This window comes from Scomber scombrus, chromosome 3 (genome assembly GCF_963691925.1).
Source record: "Scomber scombrus chromosome 3, fScoSco1.1, whole genome shotgun sequence".
In the NCBI taxonomy this organism is placed as follows: Eukaryota; Metazoa; Chordata; class Actinopteri; order Scombriformes; family Scombridae; genus Scomber; species Scomber scombrus.
In genome coordinates this window covers 13,370,460-13,393,203 of record NC_084972.1, presented here as the reverse complement: position 1 = coordinate 13,393,203, position 22,744 = coordinate 13,370,460, and the positions used below count along the sequence as shown (strand labels likewise).

Genomic DNA, 22,744 nt, shown 5'->3' with positions numbered 1-22,744 from the left:
CTGCTTAATGTCCATGTTTATGTAAATTTTATATTATATAGCAGCACAAATATTTACACTGACACTTCTAAACCAAAATGGATCATGTTTCACATGCTTTTTACTGTTACAAACTGTTGTTCACAGTGTGTTTGTTGTCCCCCAAAAAATAATTATCAAAAGAGGTAAGCCAGATACATCAGATGCACCTCAGTGCTGAAATAATGAAATAGGCAGACAGAAGGTAACTTGCTTCTTCAGAGTCTCACTGTGACCCCCAGTATTTGATGGAAGAAATAGAAATAATTGGCATGTCTTAATAACTAGTAAAGTTACTAATTTAACGTTTTATGTCTTTGAAAATAGAAAAGGAAAACAGAAAAGAGTCTCACTCAAACTCAAATCTTGTAAGTGATAAATGCTGTCTTGTGCAACCACAACATGAATGTGATACAATATCAATATGAAATACATTACAAAGTAGCCAAAAGTCCAGCTCTTCACTTTTGTCTGAGGCATATTCTGTTTGATTTTTCATACCAGATTAAAATTTCTCTTGCACATTTGTCCTACAATTATTTTAATATACAGGTATAATCCACTAAACTTTATGAAAATCTACTTTCTCACTGTTCATCTGCATCACCATTGTGCATGTTATCACAATGGAAATCCAGGAGGGTGCACACATATAACACATATTCCCAGGTAAGCATACAGACATGTCTCTAATGCAGGTCATTTGTTCATCATAGCCATATATATTTAGATGATAAATCCTAATGCTGTTATCACAGAGATAAAGCAGATGCTGCTCACCTCAGGCTGGCCAGATAAGTTCACATTCAAGCACGAACTTATCAAAATTATACCTAGCAGTGAATAGATCCTCCATTATTGTCATTAATGTAATGGGAAGCTTTTGATTGTCTAAGTCAGACACTATTTAGATAATATTGTGGCAGATGGGTTATGTGGTGAGGACCTGTAAGAGGCTAATCACTGGTGCCGTTCAAGTGGGCAGACAGACAAGACAGACAAGTCAAGATGTGGATAGCTGTTAGGTTACATAAGCTCTCACAGGTGTAGAGGAAGAACAAAGAAAGAGAATAAAAGAGGGAAAAGCCATTCATGGGAGAAAGGGAGGGAATTCATAGGTCACTGACACAAGGAGGAAAACCGCACCCTGTAAGCTCCCTACCTGCATACACACTGGACACACACTCCAGTCTGACTGATTCTCACATGGTTGTCAATGCAGAAAACCAGAGTTTGCCTCTTCTCCACTGGACTCCTGAATCTGACCTTTGTGTCATGAGCGCAGGGAAAATACCTGCAGTGACCTCACATACTGAGTCACTCACTGGGAAAATTGCCTCTTCTCTTTCTTTGCGCGAATCAATGGGCTTTATGTGATGCAGAAATAGAAAGTGTACAGCATGCAGATGGCTGAGGCAACATTTGCATTTCATTCCACTGCATGTGTGCATTTGTGTGTATGCATATGTGCAGATGTTAGTCTATTTATTCAGATTTTATGCTATTTGCGTGTGTGCGCATACACGTATCTGTTTGTGTGTGTGTGTGTGTGTGTGTGTGTGTGTGTGTGTGTGTGTGTGTGTGTGTGTGTGTGCGCGCATGGTAGGAAAGCTCGATTGGTATTGGGATCAGGTATTCTCCCGCTGATTGAGACTGTTTTGGGAATTCACAAGGGCGACTGCTGATAGGAGAGAAAATGGAAATGCAGTCCTGGTTGGAAAAATAAATAGATATTACTTTAGATACCACACCAGTATATTGTGTCTTCTCCTGACTAGGATTTTACAAGTTATTTTTTGGGCAGAGCTGAATCAGAGCATTTGACCCAAAAAAAGAAAAAAAAATCACGCCTATGATATGATAGTGGGTAAAGCACACTTTGGTTGCAGCTAAATCGTGATTGCAGATGACGTCAATCTTTCAAGCAAGTTCCCTATCAGATATCAGTCCAGCTTCTAATCATATCCAAAGCCTGAATCCCTACCAAAAACAGGCTGCGACTGTGGACATTGTCCTCATGTATTGTTTTTGTTTAAAAGGGTACAGGTCTAACAGATGGGACTGTCAGGACAGATTGATAAAAATGGACAAACAGCCAAAAATGATAGAGACAACTCCACATTAACATTAAACACTCTTTCTCTCTGTTTTCCAAGGAAAGTGAGGAGAACTAAAGAAAGGGCGGAGGATTTGTGGCAGGCAGGCAGGCAGATCGGAAGAGAGTGGGAGAGCAGCACGAGAGGGAGATGAGGAGATAAGAGTGAGATGGAGAGCCAGGAGAGAAGGAGGAAAAGAGAGGGATAAACAAAGTGAGAGTGGAGGAAGAGAGACAGAGGCTCAATATGATGAAATGAATGCCAGGGAGAAACAGTTCAGACCCACCAGATGGTTACTATAGCAACCACATCCCCGGTCTCTCTCTTTCTCTACCTCTCACTCTCTGTCTCTCTCTCCCTGCCTAGTTGCTTTGTTGCTGCTTTAAGTCTGTGGAGGGAAACCAACAGCAGAGAGAGACAGCTTTTTTTCCATTCTGGTGCAGTGGCATCGTAATGCCTCATATAACCAACTTTACATACTTGCACATTAAGTATAACGATATTTATGATGCATGCTGGTTCTGTTTTTGACAGCTGGTTTCTGTCATGATCACCAATTGGTTTGGTCCTATGGTTTAATTCTTCTGCAAAAGCTTATGTATGTGTAAGGGTTAGGAATGATTAGCCGTGCATTACAGAGCAGTACACTAGTGCAGTATCATGAGCAGTTCGAAGAAATGGCACTAGCAAGAGTCTCTTGTGACCTTAATAAATGCTATGTTTTACCTTTGACCCTGCCTTGCTCACAGACACACAGGCATCTACTGTGTGGGGTTTGTATTGCAATGTGTGCTGCAGACAGATTGAGATGCTGTAAGCGTTCTCCTCAAACTCAGCAGCAGTGCACTACAATTTCATACCAGGAATGGGCATCAGATGTCTCCATCGAGATCATATTCATCCCTGCAACGAGCAAAGCGCCCAATTAAACACACACACAAGCATATGCATGTTCTCAACTGCAGCCTGGCACCATGCATGCACACCATACACACATTCACGCACACACACACACAGGCAGGCACCAGCCGGGGAAATATCCAAAGTGGGATACACAACAAAGGGAAGAGCTTGTGGGCCCCCCAGCTAATCTCATGCATGGAGATCATTTTCAAAACAGAACAAAATGGTGGGCCATCTCTCGGTGGGTCTCTGCAGGGCCCCCGGGGCAGGATGGCATGTAACTGTGTACGCGTGCCTCCTGAATAAAAGATGCTGACCTAGATGGAAATCCGCCATTGGTCACTTAATTTGTCCTACATGCGTGATTGGCTCGTGCCCAAACTCACAAGTGGCTGAGAGCGGGGGTCATGGTCATGTATGGTGGCATGATGCTAAAATGCTGCAAACTTCGCACTACAGGTTTGAACAGAAATATCTGTAAGATGGAAAATGAGAAATATGATGCATTTGAAATAAATATTTGGGAGATTAGATTTGAAAAATGTATCTTACTAACGTATCGCACTTCTATCATTTCAGTTCACTAGTAGGTGGACACTTATTTGTCCTTATTTGTCATATCTGTTTATTTGTAGTGCATATGTTGAACCCCCCCTCCTTAAAGAGTCCAATGTTTTATCTCTGAAGCATCACCCTGCATACATTTTCAAAATCAGACTCATTAAAGAAAACATGAGAAACATTTTTAATTTCTCCATCATCAACTAGCATTACACAGCTCACTGATGCAGATTGGATTTATGCAATGTGCCTGAGCTGGACCACGTGGGACTAAACATAGTACATATGTCTGCAGGTCTGTGAGCATGAATGAGCCTGACTGAAAGGGTGTTTTGTATCAACATTGTACTGAGCCCTTCTACATTATTGATATGCAATTTGACTGCCCGCCATCAATAAATTATTAAGGAATTGAAAATTGTTGAGCCGGGGCTTGACAGCCTTCAAGCTCTTTGGCCCCGATAGATGAATCAACATGGCTGCATGATTGTCAATGGATGTAAACTAAAAAATACGTGAGCGAATGAAAAGTCTACTTAATCTTTTTTCCTCTTCTTTTTTTTATTTTAGATTTTTCAAAAGACTCAGGGCTATTTAGCCCCCACCACGTGTTATGTAATAATCCAGCTGTTTATTGAGTGAATTGGTTGGGGTTTAGTGAGAGCTGGATCTCCCCTGGAGAAAGGAGGGAGGCTGGATCCAGATGCTCACGGTCAACCTTGGGACTGAAACTGCAGTATGTTGAATCCTGGAGGCTCTACCTCTGAGAGTCCCACAAACTAATTCTTCTATCTTACCTTTCCCAGCGTTGTGGTAAATCCAACTACCCTTGATCTGCCTTTGATCTTTGTATCAATCACTTTCATCACAGCATGAGGAATTCAAATATTCAAATGGACCACTGACAAATTTCTTATTGGTAAAAATGGATTCACATCACATAATACATAATCCTCGAATGTGTTCCTCAATGACAGAGCAAAGACCAACAAGTGGGCCCAAAGCAGAGCAGGTATTAAACATTACGTATAGAAACCAAAATGTATAATCTTGTGTAACTGCTTGTGCCCAGAAGGTTGGCAGTCCAATCCCAGCCCAAATTCCACCACTGAGTTGTTCTTGAGCAGGGTCTTTATCCCCCAACTGTTCAGTGGAGCTGCCCACATCAGAATTTTGGTTAGCTTCCAGGTGTGAGAGAAGGACAGCATTGCTCTCAGTGATACACTACTTCCCAAAGGAAAACAAAACAACAAAAAACTCCTTTACTAATTGTATCCGAATAAATTATTCCAAATAAAGTATTTACCTTATCAAAATCCATTTTTAGTAGACACAGGTAATTTTGTCAAATATAGATTTCCCAAATACAGATTAATCTTAGTCCTCCCATAAACCTGAATTTTGTATTGGAATTACTCATTTATAATTTTTAATCCATGATGAGGCTTGAGCTGCATTAAGAACACCAGCCTATTGTGTTATATAATGAACAGTAAAAACTCTGTTACTGAAGGGTAAAATCAAATTTATATAAGATACAATCAAATGTGTACAAAGAAATAAAAGTCCTGCCAGTGATCCATAGAAACAGTATTGTATTAGGTTAATGTTATCAGGTTGTTTTATAGTATGCATGTTAAAATCTGAACTTACACACATAAACGTTCAAGTTATATAACAAATGTAGCTTTTATTTTATTTAACAGACAGTAGTTGGAGAAACAGTCAGACCTGTAATACAAAAGCTTGAGCTCTGACTCCAAAGCCGTTCCATCCACATTGAAATTCCTTGGTGATGTCCACTCTGCACCATCAGCCTCTCTGGCTAAGCCTCAGGAATACCAACCAGCTGTCAGCCCCTGACTCTCTCTTTCTCTCTCTGTCCTTCTTGCCCTCTCTCATGCTATCTCACTTTCTCACTCTTTTTCTGTATGTTCTCTCTTGTTGACAGAAAACAAGTGCTGCATCACCATTTTAATTCTGGTGTGGGTATGCAGGTTCTCTCTTTTTATTTTCATGGAGCAAGCAGTGAGGAGCTGGCACAGAGTGAAGGATCAGGGGCATGCATCTTAATGACTTTCATGAAGAAGAAAGTATAAGGGGAAGAGGTCTGGGGAAAATCCTCCTTTAATCTCCCTCTCGCCTCCTCTGCTTGTCTCTCTCACATCTGGACCCGCGCATGCAGCTTGTCTGTGTTTACGGGATTTGTCTCCCTTTGATTCTGATTAATTAGCTGACGACTGAGGACCTGAATGTTGCCATGTATAAGACAGAGGAAGAACAAGTAGACAAACTCCTGCTGCTGCATAGTTTTACATTCAGTGTTGCCATCACTTCACCATAGTCATACCACAGCAAGCACTTATAATGAAACCATGTTGGTAGCCATTTTGGGAAGGTTGCACGTACAGATGACCTCGAGTATCATTATACAGCCCATCGCTGCAGGCATAATAATGAGCAGGGGCATCCAAATGAAAGATTTTTCATCTACATCATATGTTAAAAAGTATGTCGACACCAATGTTGACATACTTTTGTGTACTTTTTGGTGTGTGGCCCATTTTCCATGGTTTGGACCCTTTAATTCCAATTAAGAAAAATCATAATATATAAATATATTTTAGACAGTGCATGTATTTTTTGTGGTATTAGTTTGTGAAAGGCCATTTCACGACATAACAATAACCCTTCCCATGCACAAACGTCTATAAAGAAACGTTTTCCGAGTTTGGTGTGGAAGAAATGACCAGAGTCCTGACCTCAACCCCATCCAACACCTTTTAGATGCAATGAAATGCCAGCTGCAAGCTAAACCTTATCACCCACCATCAGTGGGCAACTCATAATGCTCTTGTGGCTGAATGGGAGCAAATCCCAGCAGCCAGGTTCCCCAAATCTTGTGGAAAACCATCTCTAAAGAGCGTAGGCTGATAAAACAACAGCATCACTATGCCCATGGATTTGAGTCCACATGCTTTGTTTGGAAGCCCATAGTCTTTTGGCTTGTTTGTGAATCCTCTTACTACAGTAATGTTCAGAAATGTGTCCCCTAACCGTGACTACAACAAATCTGCTCCTCAATTATTCATCATATGACATCTAAACCAACAAATTTCTAATGTCATGGCAACTACTACATCCTCATGTCCTCCCTTACCTGTAGTTCATCTGATTAACCATTGCACCATACACATTAACTTCTGTCTTACTAAACATGCCATTCCGCACCTGTCCACCAGTCCTCACAACAGAATCCCAGCCTCGCCTGGCCCAGTTACCAGCACAGATGCCCCTCAGCCCCAATATGTATAGAGGTTAATTAGCACTCACTGTTAGTCCAAACAAGACTTCAAATGTGAACCACCTGTTCTGGGCCAGTTCCAAGGTGAAATAATTAAATTATTCACTTATTTTCTTAAACACCTTATTACTTCATTGTTATTAGGGTCTTTCAAACTAAAAATAACGAGTCAGTTAAAAAATAATGTGCAACGACAAAAAAACGTTCACATTTGCCTCCAAACTGAGGGCACAGCTGACGATGAACCGTTTGTTCACCCTCTCGCTGTTCAAATTAGCCTCGAGGCAAATTATGAATGATTGAATGAATGGATGAATTAATTTTGTATTATTTAGTCATACCAGTGAAATGGACCATCCCACATAGGATTATATGACACATGGTAATACCACATAGAAATAAAATCCTAGGGTAGTTTACAGTCATGTGGTAAAGAATGATAAATCACACACTGCATTATGTGTATCTCAAATAAACAAAAGAAAAACTTTAGCTACAGAAACACAGAACAGAAACTTACATCATAACTTCATCTTCACAAAATGTATCACATCTCCTTTTTTTCTTATGTTGTGACACAAAAGAAACAACTAAACTTGTTCATCAGTGCCAACATAATTTCCAGTCATTAAAAATACCAACAATGTTTTCATTTTAAAATTTGTTTCCCATTTTCATACAGTTTCAAGCACCCTGTTGATGATACTGTATAAATGTGTGGAGAATATATATATTTCCTACGTGAACAGTGACATAGCCCACTGTATATTTATGAGCATGGTAGTGTTTGAGCAGTCTTACATTATATGTTCGGGGGTCGAATGTTTATCTTTCTTCAGATTGTTCACACGGAAAACCGATTTCTGCTGCGACCACTCTACTTTGATAACCTTTCTGTCATATTCAGTGCTTGAAATGAGTCCTTATGTGGCAATACAAAGTCCTTCTCTCTGTCTCTTCCAAATTCTCTGGAGACCTCAAACCTTACTTTTACTCTTTCAGTTGCCATGGATACCTCCGGCAAGGCAGCTGATTGGAGGCAACAATAAACTCAGCTCTTTTAAGCCTTTGACAAATTTGTCTCCAAACTGACGATCTAAGAGACTCCCTGAATCTTCCCTCACATGCTGACAAACGCCCACACGCACACATACATGCAGATAAACTTGGACTGATGCACACACGGAGTGGTGTTGACCGTTGGATGACAGCGGAACAGAGATCAATGTAATCTTCTTCAGCACAATCCAAGGCCACTGTCATCATCTATCTGTCTATCCCAGTGGAACAGGGGAAATGTGTGAAATCAATTCTGTATTCAATTAAGGAGCAGCCAGTCACAGCAGTCTGGCTCCAGAGGTGACCCTGCATGCTCCTCCATGGTCCTTAGTAGAGGCCAGCTCTGGTTAATAGTCTGGTTTCCACTAAAGCACCAAACAGGGAAAGAAGGCTTGCTTGTTAACTGTACTGCCAGCACAGTAAGCTACATGCGTCATGGTTGAAAAGACAGGTCCGCTGGACTGTGGCTTCAGTTAATGAGGAGTGTTTGACTAAAGACTAAGTGGATTATTTAGTAGTATGGCTCTATGCATGGCAATTTCAGTCTCTTGGTTGGTTGGTCCACCACCTATTTGGTCCAGACTGAAATATCTCGACAACAATGGATGGATTGCCATGAAATTTTATACATTAATGGTCCCTTAGCTCCCTGACTTTGGTGAGGGTGGGGGGTGGCTATCCATTTATAAGGCTGGCCAAAAATGCACACTTGTTGGCAATTTTATCTCTTTTGAGATACTGTCATTTGCTAGGTACCTCCCATCCTAGTTAGGTTGCTAGTTATGACTAATAGCTTTTATCTGGTAAATCTCTAGACTACTAACATACATGTTTCTGATCATGCTGTTGGCATGTTCAATGGTCCTCTTGTGTCTCCAGTCTCTAACAGGCCCTTGACACTTTCGACCCATCCCTTCACAGGACCTTGAGAACTCCTGTAAAACCTATCAGTCTTCTCAGCAGCTTCACTCACTAGACTTCTCATGTTCTGTGGAGGAGCTGCCTACTAGATTCATGCAACAATGTGCTGCTACTATGGACACCATAGCTCCCTTTAAAATGTCTAAACCCTGTCATGTTTTAACGAAACCACCAGTGTGTTAATGACCGTGTCTGGAGTATTAGAAGTGTGCATAGAAATGGAAATGGAAATGGAGCTTCCAAATACAGGTACAATTTTTATGCCATGGAAGACCTTTTAAAAAGTTTAATAACACTGTAAGGGACAGAAGATCAAAATACTTCTCACATCTTACTGCTGCAAATTCTCACAACCCCAAGTTGTTATATTGGACCATTACCTCTCATATCCACTGGCCTCCACATTCCAATGAAGTGTCTTCTATTGAGAGATGTGAGAGATTTTGTTCTTTTTTTTCTCTATAAAGTTTCCAGCATTAGAGCCCTGCAGTGAGGTGTATCAGATTTTTAATTCATTATTCATTCAATAATTCATTATCTAGTATTCCAGTCAGATGATTGCATGAAATCTTTCTCCTCTCCTTTAGATGTTTTAACTTAAAATTTAAAAATTAAATGAGGTTTCTGCCTCATTTCATTTGACAAGTCTCTGTATTCAGGGATTATTCCTCCATTTTTTAAAACTGGCTGTTGTTCAATCCTTACTGAAAAACAATCAGTCCTTGACACCAAGAATCTTTATAGTTTTAGACCCATATCTAAATGATCATATCTTGATAAATTACTGGAGAAAGTAGTATATTCTCAGCTCATATATTTTATGAATGACCAGTCACTCTTTGAGAAGTTTCAGTTCATTTTTCTAATTTTTCAATGAATTCAGATGGTGGCTGTTGTACTGCTTTGGTGTTGTTAAACTGCTCTGGTAGGTTTAATATAGTTGATTGTGGCATATCAAATGATTTACTAGAAAACTGGGTAGGCATGACTGGGTTTGTACTATAGACTGGTTTAGGTCTTAACTGAATGACAGAACCTTCTCTGCATCAGGGAGTGTCTCTTCTATATCACCTGTGGTGTTCCTCAAGGGTCTATTCTTGGCCATTTTTATGTGGACAGTACACAAATCTATTTGTCCATAAATCCATTGGACATAAGGTCCTGGATGTCCAGTAACCTCATAATGCTGAGCAATGATAAAACTGAAGTGATGGTGTTTGGATGCAAAGCACACAGGGATTGTGTAAACCAGTCTTAAGTTTCCCAGGGTTTGCCATGCATCCATGAGGCCAGAAATCTGGGCATAATCTTTGATTTGACTTGAACTTCTCTAACCATTTAAGCACCAAATCAGGAGTGTTTCCAGGATTAGATCATTTCTTTCATTCAGTGATGCACAAACTGTCATTCTTTAGACTACTGTAACTCATTATTTGCCCCAGAAATCCATCAACCGACTTCTACAAAATACCGCAGTTTGGGTTCTTAGAAGAACTTGAAAATATGATCACATTTCCCTGATTCTCACCTCATCACACTAGTTACCTGTGGTGTTCAGAATTGATTTTAAAATGTTATTGCTTGCTTTCAAATCACTGAGCAGTCTTGCCCCATCTTACATTATTGACCTTCTCACCCCTTACATCCTTGCTCGTACTCTCAGATCTGCAGACCAGCTGTTGCACTCGATCCCCAGGGCAATGCTTGAGACACAGGATATTAGGCCATTTGCTGTAAGGGCTCCACAGCTGTAGAATAACCTTCCATTGGGAATCAGAAAAGATCAGTGTCCACTTTTGAAAACTTTTAAAAAAAATAAAATGTCTTTTTTGCCATAAAATGGCTATTTTCTTTTCTTTTTGTTTTATGCTTTTATAAATGTATTTATTCTTAATATTTTGTCCATTAATTCTCTTTTAGCTACGTTTCTATTTCTTGATTGTATTTAACTTATTCTCATTCATAATAGCTTTGTGTATCTTATGTTTTTATGTCTGTGAAGCACTTTATTAGCTTGTTTTTGAAAAGTGCTTTATATGTCTTTAAACTCTATTTTTACAATATGTCTTTTCAAGTTTGCCTTTATATATAAACAAAGGTAATTTTTCTTTATGTTTTTAACCATATTTAACGTTGACACACAGTTCTGTTCAATCTCTGTTAATAGCTACATGTTTGTGAGTTTTCTTTACTTTGCGTTCATTAATCAACAAGGTTGGCTAGCTAACTGGCTAATGTTAGAGGCCAGAACATTTGCTTGTTCAATATTGCTATTAAATGCAATACCATGTTAATAGAAGCCACAGCCGATGATTACTGATAATAACGTGGGTTGGTGTGAACATTCATATATTCATTGTTAAACTGTGCACCCTCAAGAAAACTGACTGCATGACACCTCTGATCTCAGCTGTAGTTTGTGTTTAGTGCTGATTAGAAATGTTAACTAAGAGGGTGAAAATAGTAAACACTGTGCCCACTAAACATCAGCATGTTAGTGATGTTATTGTGAGCATGTTGGAGTCTCACAGAGCTGCATGTCTGTAGATTCAGCCTTGTTACTTCAGAACAAATTCTCCTGACTTATACAGTGTTTATAGAACTTGGACACATGGTTTCATGATTATTTGGTGACTTGTTTCACCTAAGAGTTGGAGTGGTTAAAAAAATATCCATGTAGCTCAAAAACTGCAATGATTCATGCTTTCCAAGGGAGTTTTCATCAGGATTCTGCTTCTCTGAGTCAGTGCTAGTTGTTTCTTTTTAATGATGATGATACAATGGTTGCATCATAGGACTTCATTGATGCTTCTTAGTTTCTTAAATTGGGACTCTTAAAATTTGGACTTTCCCGTCATTATTTCAAGGCTCATTACCTTGTACTTATTTTAAGTAATCCCATATGTCAACATGGCTCTTTAGTGAAAACTTACAAAATAGTTTTAATCTTAAAATGTTTTCAGTGACCTCGTGAAAATCTCAGAAAAGGTTTTCTCTCGAAGTAGTACAAGTAGTTATCTCACTGAGGAAAATGTCTTGACTTAATGGTATTTTACAGATCAAAGAAAATAACTTGAGGAGGACTTTGAAAGGAACATCAATTTTATTAAAACATTCACTATACTAGCAGATGGCACACTACTGTAATAAATCCCCAAACTGTATTTAGACTCAGTATGATGATTAGATGTACCTTCTGATACACCAGCATACATTTACTGTACAGGCATGAGTGCTGCTATATTCTAGGCTCTCATATAAGAGCTGCACCTCATTGACGCATCTATTTCAGTACAATATCACTTCACCCTCCAGCTCTTGTTTGCAACCATCCCTCCCTCTGACTGTAGAGCCTGCTTACAGGTGCAGGTCATTTGCCTATTTTTTTATACAGCACACAATGTAGGAAACAGTGACAGACTGAGAAAATGAGAACGACTTTTAAAAGAGATCCATCATATTATTTTCAAAACAGATGAATGCTGAGGCTGTCTCCTATCCAGCTCGTCCTATCCTTTACGGTTGGATCAACCACTAGGGGCCCCAAGAGCAAAGATGAGCTGTGTGGGGTCCTAATTCAGGTCCCCTCCCCTTATCACCTGCTGATCCCAAGTAACTTTTTGATAATTTAATTGCATTCAAATGTATTTAGTAAAAGGTACATGATTTTGCAGGTAGAAATATTTATTATAATAATCTCTCATTTTATTATACTCTAATTGGAACTAGAGTTTCACGAAGCCTAATTTCACAGCATTCAGTGTTGGCATCTGCTGTGTTGCTGTACATGTATCAATAACACCACTCGAATCTTGAATCTAAAACAGATAAGGCTCAAGTTGGTAAAAAAGATTTTGACACAGGCCTCCTTAGCAAGACTGCACCTCAGCAAGATCGGGTAAAAATGCAAGCAGGGACCATCTTCTGGCTCTTACCAGTTTAGGTTAAAGGGGATCCCCAGGTTCTAGGGGATTTCCAGCTAAGAACTAATAACTTATTAGGGCCCGAGCGGTGACTGCAAGTCGCCTGGCGAAAGCCCTATTGAAATTGTAATGTTTATTATTATTAGGGCCCGAGAGGCGACTGCAAGTCGCCTGGCGAAAGCCCTATTGAAATTGTAATGTTTATTATTATTATTATTATTATTATTATTATTATTCATCCGACATTTCGTGCCCCAATTTCGCCCCTTTCCCAAATGCGAAAATGCTTATACTTTTGCACGGACGTCCGGCCTCATCCGAAATTGGATATTTTTGGGTGGTCGCACATGGTCGACGCAGAATGGCGGAATAGCGCCCCCTACAAAGTCCAAAAATGCCCATAGGGAATTTTGCTAACTTTGTCCTATGCTCACAAAATTCGGTACACATATGTATTATACCCACATATGCAAAAAAGTCTCTTGACCTCATGACCTCAACCCAACAGGAAGTCGGCCATTTTGGTTTTGATTTTTCCCGCCTAAAATTAACTCCTCCCACAGCGTTCGCCCGATCAAGTTCAAATTAGGTACGCAACATCTCCAGACCTAGCTAAGTTTAAGTTGTGCTCTGCACATCCGTAGGTCAAAGGGCGTGTCTGCCAGGGCTCAACTAACTTTGGCGTGCTCGCCATGTACATACGAGTGGCTCTCACGCCCACATACTTCATCCAATCAGCTTCAAACTTGCTGGACATGATGATGGCTCCGCCCTGAACGTCCCGATATATTAACTTCCCACGTAACTCATAGCGCCCCCCGGTGGTAACAGGAAGTTAACTAAGATTCATTAAAATTACATACTTTGCCCCATCAACTTCATTCAGAACCAGTTGGTGAAGCTACATTATGAAGACTGTGAAGCTACGAGTAATGGCGTCCGTGTGGCGACACGGCGACCATCAATTCCTCGCCATGAAAATATGTTTGGCTTTTTGATGGCTTTATTGAACTCGTATCATCATGAAAATTGGTACACAGGTCCAGGGTGCTGACCTCAACGTCTCCATTCGCTCATAGGCGATCTCACTCGTGTCGCCCCCTAGTGGAAACAGGAAGTGCCATATTTTACATCATCATTGTGCGATTTCCACAAAACTTCACATGTGTAATCACTGTCCCACCCTGAACGCAACCACTTGTGTTTTGTTACACTCTACTGCCCCCTGGTGGATGAACCATCAACCTCTCATAACTCCTTCATGCTTTGTCCAATTCACTCCAAACTTCACATGACTGATGAGTGGCCGCCCTGAACACACCAGACCATATGTGTAACTACCTGTGACTGCCCCCTACTGGATGAACGAAACATTGCATTTTTGGCCTCCTTCCAGGTTTATTCTCACTTTCTGCTTCACGCCACAGCCCCGCCATGCCTCAGGCCCCGCGGTGACATGGGTGAGCGAGGGCCCGCCATCGCCGCTTGCGGCTTTAATTTTCACTATAATTCCCTCCATAAAAAACACAATGACAGATGACTATTGTGGTGATGGGTTTCATACTTTCTGTAATAAAATTCTAAAAAAAATCTAAAAGCAAAAATGTATCAGATGTTGTTATGTCAAATTGGGCTCAGTGGTCTAATTTGCGTCAGTTTAGGGGTCCCGGAAGTGAAAAAGTTTGAGAACCACTGAGAAGTATTCAGGAAGGATGAGCCTATCCACAGCGTTTTAGCGCCACCTACAGTTTAAGCAGAGTAGTGTTTCTTCATAACCAGCCTCTTATCTGCTGAATTATAATAATATAGATCGAATTAAGTTTTATAACTCATAGCATTAAAGTTATTTGCTCGACATATGAGTTTAGGTCCCATTTTTAGCAGCTGCTTCGTGCAAACTGGGTGGGAACTAATGTCGTTTGGTAGTGGCACAACCCGGACATGTGAGCGGTGGCACCAGTGCACTGACTAGGTTTCGGCACGCCATTGTGGTAAATAGTTACATTCAAATTGCCTGACTCCTCGGTCTGAACAAGCTGTCCTAGTTGAGTTATCCTGAGTATAATAACTACCGAAAAACAATGGCTACGGACTCCTGGGCGCAGGCGGTGGACGAACAAGAAGCAGCGGCGGAATCGGTAAATGTGAACTTAACGCGAGCTAACGTGTTGTTAGCGTGTTTGTAGGATGCTTTGGCCTGTTCTGCCACTATGTGGACGACAACTAGCGGCACATACTTATTTGTGATAGTTAAAATGTTGTTTAAAGACATTGAAGGCGTTGAATAAAGTGGGTTGCGTGACTGTCTCGGTGGCATTCACATTTCCTTAAAAACGAAACTAACGATACCGGCCAGCCCTGGTTTGACGTCAGAGCTAACCTAAAGTTAAGTTAGCCGGAGACGAGATGCTGCGTGCTCGACGAGCTTTGTTAGCCTCAGCCATGATTCGGTGAGCCAGCTTTAGCAGGCAAGAGGCTCCAAAATAGCTCCAGTGAAGAGGCAGTGGTCCTGACTCAGCCCTCGTTTGTGCCCCTCGTGTATTCAGCATAAGCCGGGGCTAATCCCGACTGTCATATAATTAAAAGCATTCATTTGTTAGTGTAACAACTGTAAACTTTCTTATGTTTCCTTGTACAGATCGGGAGCCTCCAAATAAAAGAGAAACCAGAGGAGAATGGTAAGTGTGAAATGTTGCATTAAAAGTGCAAGAATATTTATAATATGAATGTAAGAATCATTATTCATATCGCAGGTACCGCTGCAAATACAACAGACTCTAGCAGTGCGTCTGCAAAGTCAGAAGCGGAAGGAGAGAACAAGACTGCAGAGGAAGATGACAATGGTGGGCAAATGTGATTGTTAAATATTTAATTTTACATGTGCAGTTTGGCATCTGGCTCCTGTCTTCACATTCCTTGCATCCTTTGAGGTACTTGGTTGACTCCTGAGTTTAAAACATTGCTTGTTTTCAGATGACAAAGCAGCGCAGTCATTGCTGAACAAGTTGATACGGAATAATCTTGTCAATACCACTAATCAAGTGGAAGTTCTTCAAAAGGATCCCAACTCTCCGCTCTACTCTGTCAAGTCCTTTGAGGAGTTGCGACTGTAAGTGAATCTTTGATTTGTCCATTTCATCTCTCATGTTGCCCTGCAGTCATTTGAGGCAATTGATTATTATAAAGCTGTCATTACTAAGCATGAAGTTAAACGGTGAGTTACAGAACCAGAAAATTCAACCACCAAACTGAGTATGCATGAGTAACGAGGGTCTTTGAGTTTTCACAAAGATGTGACCATTTTCTTCTGTGTGCAGGAAACCACAGCTGCTTCAGGGCGTGTACGGCATGGGTTTCAACCGGCCATCCAAAATCCAGGAGACTGCCTTACCTATGATGTTAGCTGAACCGTGAGTATGCCTTACACTGTGTATAAATGTTTTGAAGTCCTCTTTTTTTTTTTTTTTAACTCACTGAAATATCTCACGCATATTAATTACTGTGTAACTGAAAAATTAATTCTATTCTGTATTTTTCAGTCCCTCCAAGATTTCAGATTTTTGTTGTGATTATGTAGCCAAAAATGCTTGATTTTGCAGCTGCTCTTCTCAAAAATTAAGATACAATTTGCAATGTTTCATATGCTCTTTTTGCTTTGAAATTCAGCAAATGAAAGGAAAATAATGATTTATTTTAAACTACCACCAATAAAGAGTGTAATCACCTCCTTCGATTAAAAAGCACACTGCCTATCACAGGAACAACTATAGTTGACTGCTATTTTTTGAGAACCATGGGCTAAAAAGTAATTTAAAAAAGAAAGTACTGTACGTGAGTTCCATTTATAGGCCTTAATTAAATAAATATTCACCTCAACATCAGCACCAAATAAAATTAACTTAAAAATATGGGTTCATTTTCAAAGTGCCTGTTTTTTTATGTTTGAGGTAGATTGTGTACATCTTTGTATGCTTCTGATTCACTGTATGCAAACCTCATTTGGGAATAGTTTTGCTCGGTCTATGGCAGTAATTTTTGCAGTTGAGATTTGTCTAACTTGCACTTGAATGTCTGCCTGAATCCCTGCTGAATGTGCACTGAGAGTATGTTAATGACCACAACATGCAACAGTTGGTCCAAATCATAAGCAGCCGCTTTGATTTGGCCATTCTATGCAGAAAAGTTGCAGTAATTTAGCAGTTAATTAATTATTGCGATTGCAGGATTTCCCTCGAGGGATTGCTCTTTAAATTAACATCAAGTTTTTTAATTACAGCTCACAACAATTTGAATTATGCGTTTCCTCTAGTCCACAGAATCTGATTGCCCAGTCGCAGTCAGGAACAGGGAAAACCGCCGCCTTTGTCTTGGCCATGCTCAGCCATGTAGATCCTATGAACAGATACCCGCAGGTTGGTGTTCTCTTCCCTCGTTGTTCTCTAAAAAGATCTTTGAGTTTTGTGACGTACCTTTTTTGAAAATAACTCCTCCTTCCTGCTCTTTGTGTGTCCTCTTTTCTAATTATATTAAGGCTAATTCTGTCACTGACAATTTTATACATTTATTATATAAATATTTAACGTTGGTAACTTGAGCTAAGTGATCAAAGCATTTACCTGAACTTACATCCTGTTTTCCCCTCACTTCCTTTCTCTCGATCAGTGCCTGTGTGTGTCACCCACCTACGAACTGGCACTTCAGACTGGCAAGGTAATCGAGCAGATGGGCAAACACTATCCTGAGGTCCAGTTAGTCTACGCCATCAGGGGAAATAAGCGTACGGATTTTCTGCTTACCACACTCTCATAAATAATGAGAACATTTTCAAATTAAATATTGCTGTTCTCCATCTGGCGTTTAAGCCGTGGCTTTGTGTGTAATGAGCACTTGTTTCTTGCAAATGTTCCAGTGCAGAGGGGCATGAAGCTGCAGGAACAGATAGTTATTGGTACACCTGGTACCATGCTGGACTGGTGCGGGAAGTTCAAGTTCATAGACCCCAAGAAGATCAGGGTGTTTGTGCTGGACGAGGCTGACGTCATGATCGCAACGCAGGGTCACCAGGACCAGAGTATCCGCATCCAGAGGTGATAATAATTCCCAGTCTTGAAACACTGAAACATCTTGTCATGTGCTAATTCGACTGTTGCACGAGATCATGCAGTGGGTCCATTAGGATTTTCTCAAGCTGTATATCTGCAAAGTACAGTTTTTATATCGTGACCATTTTTACCGTTTCCAAATTTGCAACTACTGGCATTTAACTGCTCTCCTTTCCATGCAGGATGCTGCCCAAAAACTGCCAGATGTTGCTGTTTTCAGCCACATTTGAAGAGTCGGTGTGGAACTTCGCCAAGCGCATCGTGCCTGACCCCAACATCATCAAACTGAAAAGAGAGGAGGAGACGCTGGATACTATCAAACAGTACTATGTGTTGTGCAACAGCAGGGAGGAGAAGTTCCAGGCCTTGTGTAACATCTACGGAGCCATCACCATTGCCCAGGCCATGATTTTCTGCCATGTGAGTTCACATTGAAGGTTTGAGTTTACCTTGTATTTCACTAACAGTTGCAAATGAAGACAGATTTCTAACTTCCTCTAGTTTTTGGAGTGAGTTGAGTTGCTTCTGTTCTGATTTCTTTCTAAAGAATTCAGCTATCCACACATATACTCTGTATCAAAATGAATGCCTCCTAATTGAACCCACTTTTTTCCAATGTGTGGTCCAGGTGTGAAAAAATAATTTGGCAACACTAGCTGACTCACTGGAAGAGTTTGTTCTTTAGTTAACCAGTGTGTTTTTATGAACTGACTCTTCCTGTAAGTCAGGTTCTATTCTTATGAAGCACCTTGTTGACTGGTGAAGTAGCAACACTCCAATTTTCTCTTTATGTAATCTAGACAAGGAAAACTGCAGGCTGGCTGGCAGGGGAGCTTTCCAGGGAGGGCCACCAGGTGGCACTGCTCAGTGGCGAGATGCAGGTCGAGCAGAGGGCTGCAGTCATTGAACGCTTCAGAGATGGCAAGGAGAAGGTCCTGGTCACCACAAATGTTTGTGCACGAGGTAAGAAACATGTGGAGACATAACAGGAAGAATCTGTGTAGTCATATGACTTCTATTAAGCTGTTACAGCTGTTGAAAAAGATATTCTCTCCATATCTTTTACAGCTTTGGACTTCAGACAAGTCTTGTTACCAATTGAGGGAAGGATGTGTGGTCAAGAGTAAACTTGGATTTAGAATTATAATGTAAAAGCTATGTGTTGAATGTAAATGCACAACAATCCCTGCAGGCTGCCTGGGATGAAACCAACATTAATATCTTCCACAGACTGTCATATAACTACAAATACGGCTCACTGCTCTGGTCACTGCCTCAACGCTTCTTCCACTGCTTTGGTCTGCTGGAACAGTGCTCTTAGGGCCTTATTTACTAAGATCCTAAATAGTGGGAACTAAATTGCGTGCACGGTGCGCGTTTCGTTTGCGTGCGTTTTGCGGGTGATCTACTAAGAATAACCGCGTAAATGAAAACAGGTGCAACGGGGTGGGGACAGCAGTATTTAAATGAGGGTTTTGCGTGTCTTCATGGAGAGTTTGGACGAGCAGAAAGCCCGCAAGCGCAAAATGAAATGTGATCAGGTTCTAGTGGAAGAGGTTTACAAATATATTGAGTTATGACAAAAACAAATATTACCAGAGAAACCGACATATGGGAGAATATTTGTGACCAAGTCAATGCTGTTAGTAAAACCAAAAATATTCCACTCCAAAAATATTAACACAGGTGGAAAAACTCCATCCTGTGCGTATTCTGTCATTTTGCCTCCGTCTCCTCCTCTCCACAGTAACAGAAGTCATCTGTGCCCAGTGCGCAGCCTGTTAATACCTGCCCTTCAAAGGTATTATTATTTATAGACGCAGTTAGCGTCAGAAATAATACCTTCAGGTTTGGTAAATCACAAAGCGCGTGCTAAATAACATATTTGCATTTTCTCCTCCCTGTATTTTGCACATTGGGGTTAAAACGCCCCATATTACATATTCATTATGGCAAACGTACTAAATGGAAAGCGCGTACTATCTTGCACAGTTGAAAGATGCAAACCTCAGTGTGCTGCGTTAGTAGATCAGCTTGCACATTTTTTGCGGGTGATGTCAAGTTTGCACACGTTTCTACACACGCAAACCTTTAGTAAATCAGGCCCTTAGTGTACAGTTGTAGTTCTGTTTTAAATTTACTCTATATATTTGAATGTAGAAAATGCAAAACTGAACAGTGTAACTACAATATACAGAATATAATTTAGTACCACTTATATTATTTTTCTTGTGACATTTTCCCTTTTTTTCTGCTTGTCTTGCGCTCAGGCATTGATGTGGAGCAGGTGTCCGTGGTGATCAACTTTGACTTGCCAATAGACAAGGATGGTAACCCAGACAACGAGACATACCTGCACAGGATTGGCCGCACAGGTCGATTTGGCAAGAGGGGACTGGCCATCAACATGGTGGACAGCAGAATGAGCATGAACATCCTCAACAGGATCCAGGAGCATTTCAGTAAGTCTGACAGCAGCGTAACGTTCAGTTAAACGGTTAAAGTCATGTCATTGTGTAAATATCATATGTACTGTTGCTGCCGCTGATCTGCAATGTGTCAACCCTCCTAAGCAAACCCCACCGTACTTTCTCCCTCTACAGATAAAAAAATTGAAAAATTAGACACAGATGATCTGGATGAAATCGAGAAAATCGCCAGCTAAGGAGAACTGCGTGATGGCACGGAGGACTCCGACCTGACTTCCCTTCCCCCTTCCACGCTCTCCAAGGACTGTACGCTCCTACAGTGTTTTAATGCTTTTATTTTTTTTAGCCATCGGAGAAAAGAGCAAAACCACAAACAGCATATGTTTACACGTAGATACGTCTTCTCTCAGACAAGTGTTTTGTAAGTCTCTGGAACATACCCTAATTCACTCTTTGTACTTCTTTGAATAAAGTCTATGAGTTTATTGCTGTGTATCATGATGCGGCAAAAGCAGGAGGCATAGTCGACTCTCTTTTTACCAAACACATGGATTAAAAAAAACACTCTTTGGTGTTGGCTGTAATGGGAGCATGATACAAGCTATTTTGTCTAGAGATTCACAAAAATCTGATAAAAAAACAAACATTTTATGTGCCACAAGGTTTATAAAGTTAATAAGAAAATGAACAAATTAAAACAATGTAATTGTATCATGTTGACTATTACAGTATTTATTGTGCCACAAAAACACAGTACAAAGGGTGAAGTTGGGTATGCTGCTCCGAGTGGTACTTTAATCATTAAGATTATGTTTTTGAGATGGTGATGGTTGGGTTTCAAGGGTCTATGCAAACTTATCAACCTGCGATAGCTATTATCAAATACTATCAACGTGTATTTACATGACAGAAATTAATTCTGAATTAACCTCAGCTTTTAGCATCAGGGTGTGTAGTAAAATGTCAAAAAGGCTCAGTGATACTAACTCCAAATCATGAACATTTTAGATATTTCTGTGTTTAGCCAGTAATCAATCATCAGCCAATCACACATCACACATGCATGTTATTTATGTCATTTTAAACACTATTATGGTCATTATCAGGACAGGCATAATCATTAGTCTTCTTTTTCCTTCATCTGTCTCATAACCTAATTTTATTCCAAACGTCGCCATTAAGGTCTGATGTGATCATTATCCCTTTGTGTCTCACTGTCCCACACAATCTTATCAATCAGGGTCTCCAGTTTGACTTTAGCTCAGCTACATTCTTCACCCAGACTGTGCTGTTATCAAAGATTGTGAGTTTAAAAAAAACAACACAATGCCTTCCTCAAGTGCATTATATATACATATGATTTTGTTATTGATATTCTAAAGACATTGGGCTTAATATTCTGACTAACACTTGAAATTTTGATTATATATTGAAATTCAGGCGTCTTAAGGATGTATGAATTATCTTGGAACCAAATGCTGAATTGACTTGAGGACAAGAGGACCTATGCCAATCAGATTCACTGTGTTACTACAACATGGTCGCATGGATAGGAGACATGTACTTGTGTACATATTTGAAAATTTTAGGAAAAAGAAATAGTGTGACTGAATTATTGTCAGTGTGTCACTTCTAAGAAGTGCAAAAACATTCCTCATGAGGTTCAATTTTGACAGGAGCAGCACTTCAAATATGGTGGGCCTAAATCAGTTAAGCTTTCACCAGTGGGTGACCGGACAAAATTAAAGGAAGTGGCGTGATGTCTGGTGTATTTGATCAATGCGCTGGAACATTAAGGGCAGTGATTGGTTAGTCTGAACCTTCTACAAACCTCATCTGGCTCCCACCGGCACAGAGAAGACTGTCGGTGGTTGTCCGGTTTTAATGGACTGTTCATGGACAACTTGCTGAAAATCATTCAACTCAAAGAGCAGATGCAGCCAAATTAGAAGCAAGTGTGTGCTGAGAATCCACTAGCATGGTCTGTGAAGACTTGGGTAAAAAAAAAAAAGCAGTGTATGCAGTTTCTTTTGGACATTTGGATGTATACATTATCAGCGAGGGTGTGTGAACTTTGTCGATCCATAATGTAATACCACTGTACAAGAGCCATGGACACACAAAGCAGTTTTGGCTATAGGACTTAACACTCTTCTCCACATGTTGTATACCTTGTTTGATATTTGTCAGAAACCTACAAAAACCCAGTTCATACTTGTATACATAGGAATAATACTGCCTGACTAGGCTTAAAGCAAATTGTCTGTTGTAACATGAAGGTCATGTGTAGACAATGATAGGCTCGAGGTGTGTGGTATTCTGTAGCTGAGCTGCGTTCATGGACACAGTTATGTATTCTTAATATGTTGAATTAAAAGAACATGTAGATGTTCATCTGTATGTATGCTAATGATTATTTGTGCAAGTG

General features: G+C 40.3%; 1 protein-coding gene across 2 annotated transcripts; it reads left to right on the top strand.

The window, feature by feature from the left end:
* Positions 1 to 14,754: 14,754 nt before the first annotated feature.
* On the top strand, positions 14,755 to 22,716 carry ddx19b (DEAD-box helicase 19b). 2 transcript variants are annotated; one of them, XM_062443627.1, is made up of 12 exons: positions 14,755 to 14,923; positions 15,424 to 15,463; positions 15,560 to 15,628; positions 15,759 to 15,894; positions 16,103 to 16,195; positions 17,095 to 17,197; positions 17,448 to 17,562; positions 17,695 to 17,872; positions 18,070 to 18,307; positions 18,688 to 18,850; positions 20,158 to 20,349; positions 20,491 to 22,716. In XM_062443627.1, the coding sequence occupies exons 1-12, from the start codon at positions 14,867 to 14,869 to the stop codon at positions 20,550 to 20,552; spliced, it is 1,446 nt and encodes a 481-aa protein (XP_062299611.1). In that variant the 5' UTR covers positions 14,755 to 14,866; the 3' UTR covers positions 20,553 to 22,716. The 2 variants fall into 2 exon arrangements, with proteins under 2 accessions (XP_062299611.1, XP_062299600.1); XM_062443616.1 differs by having other exon boundaries at positions 15,539 to 15,628.
* Positions 22,717 to 22,744: the final 28 nt, after the last annotated feature.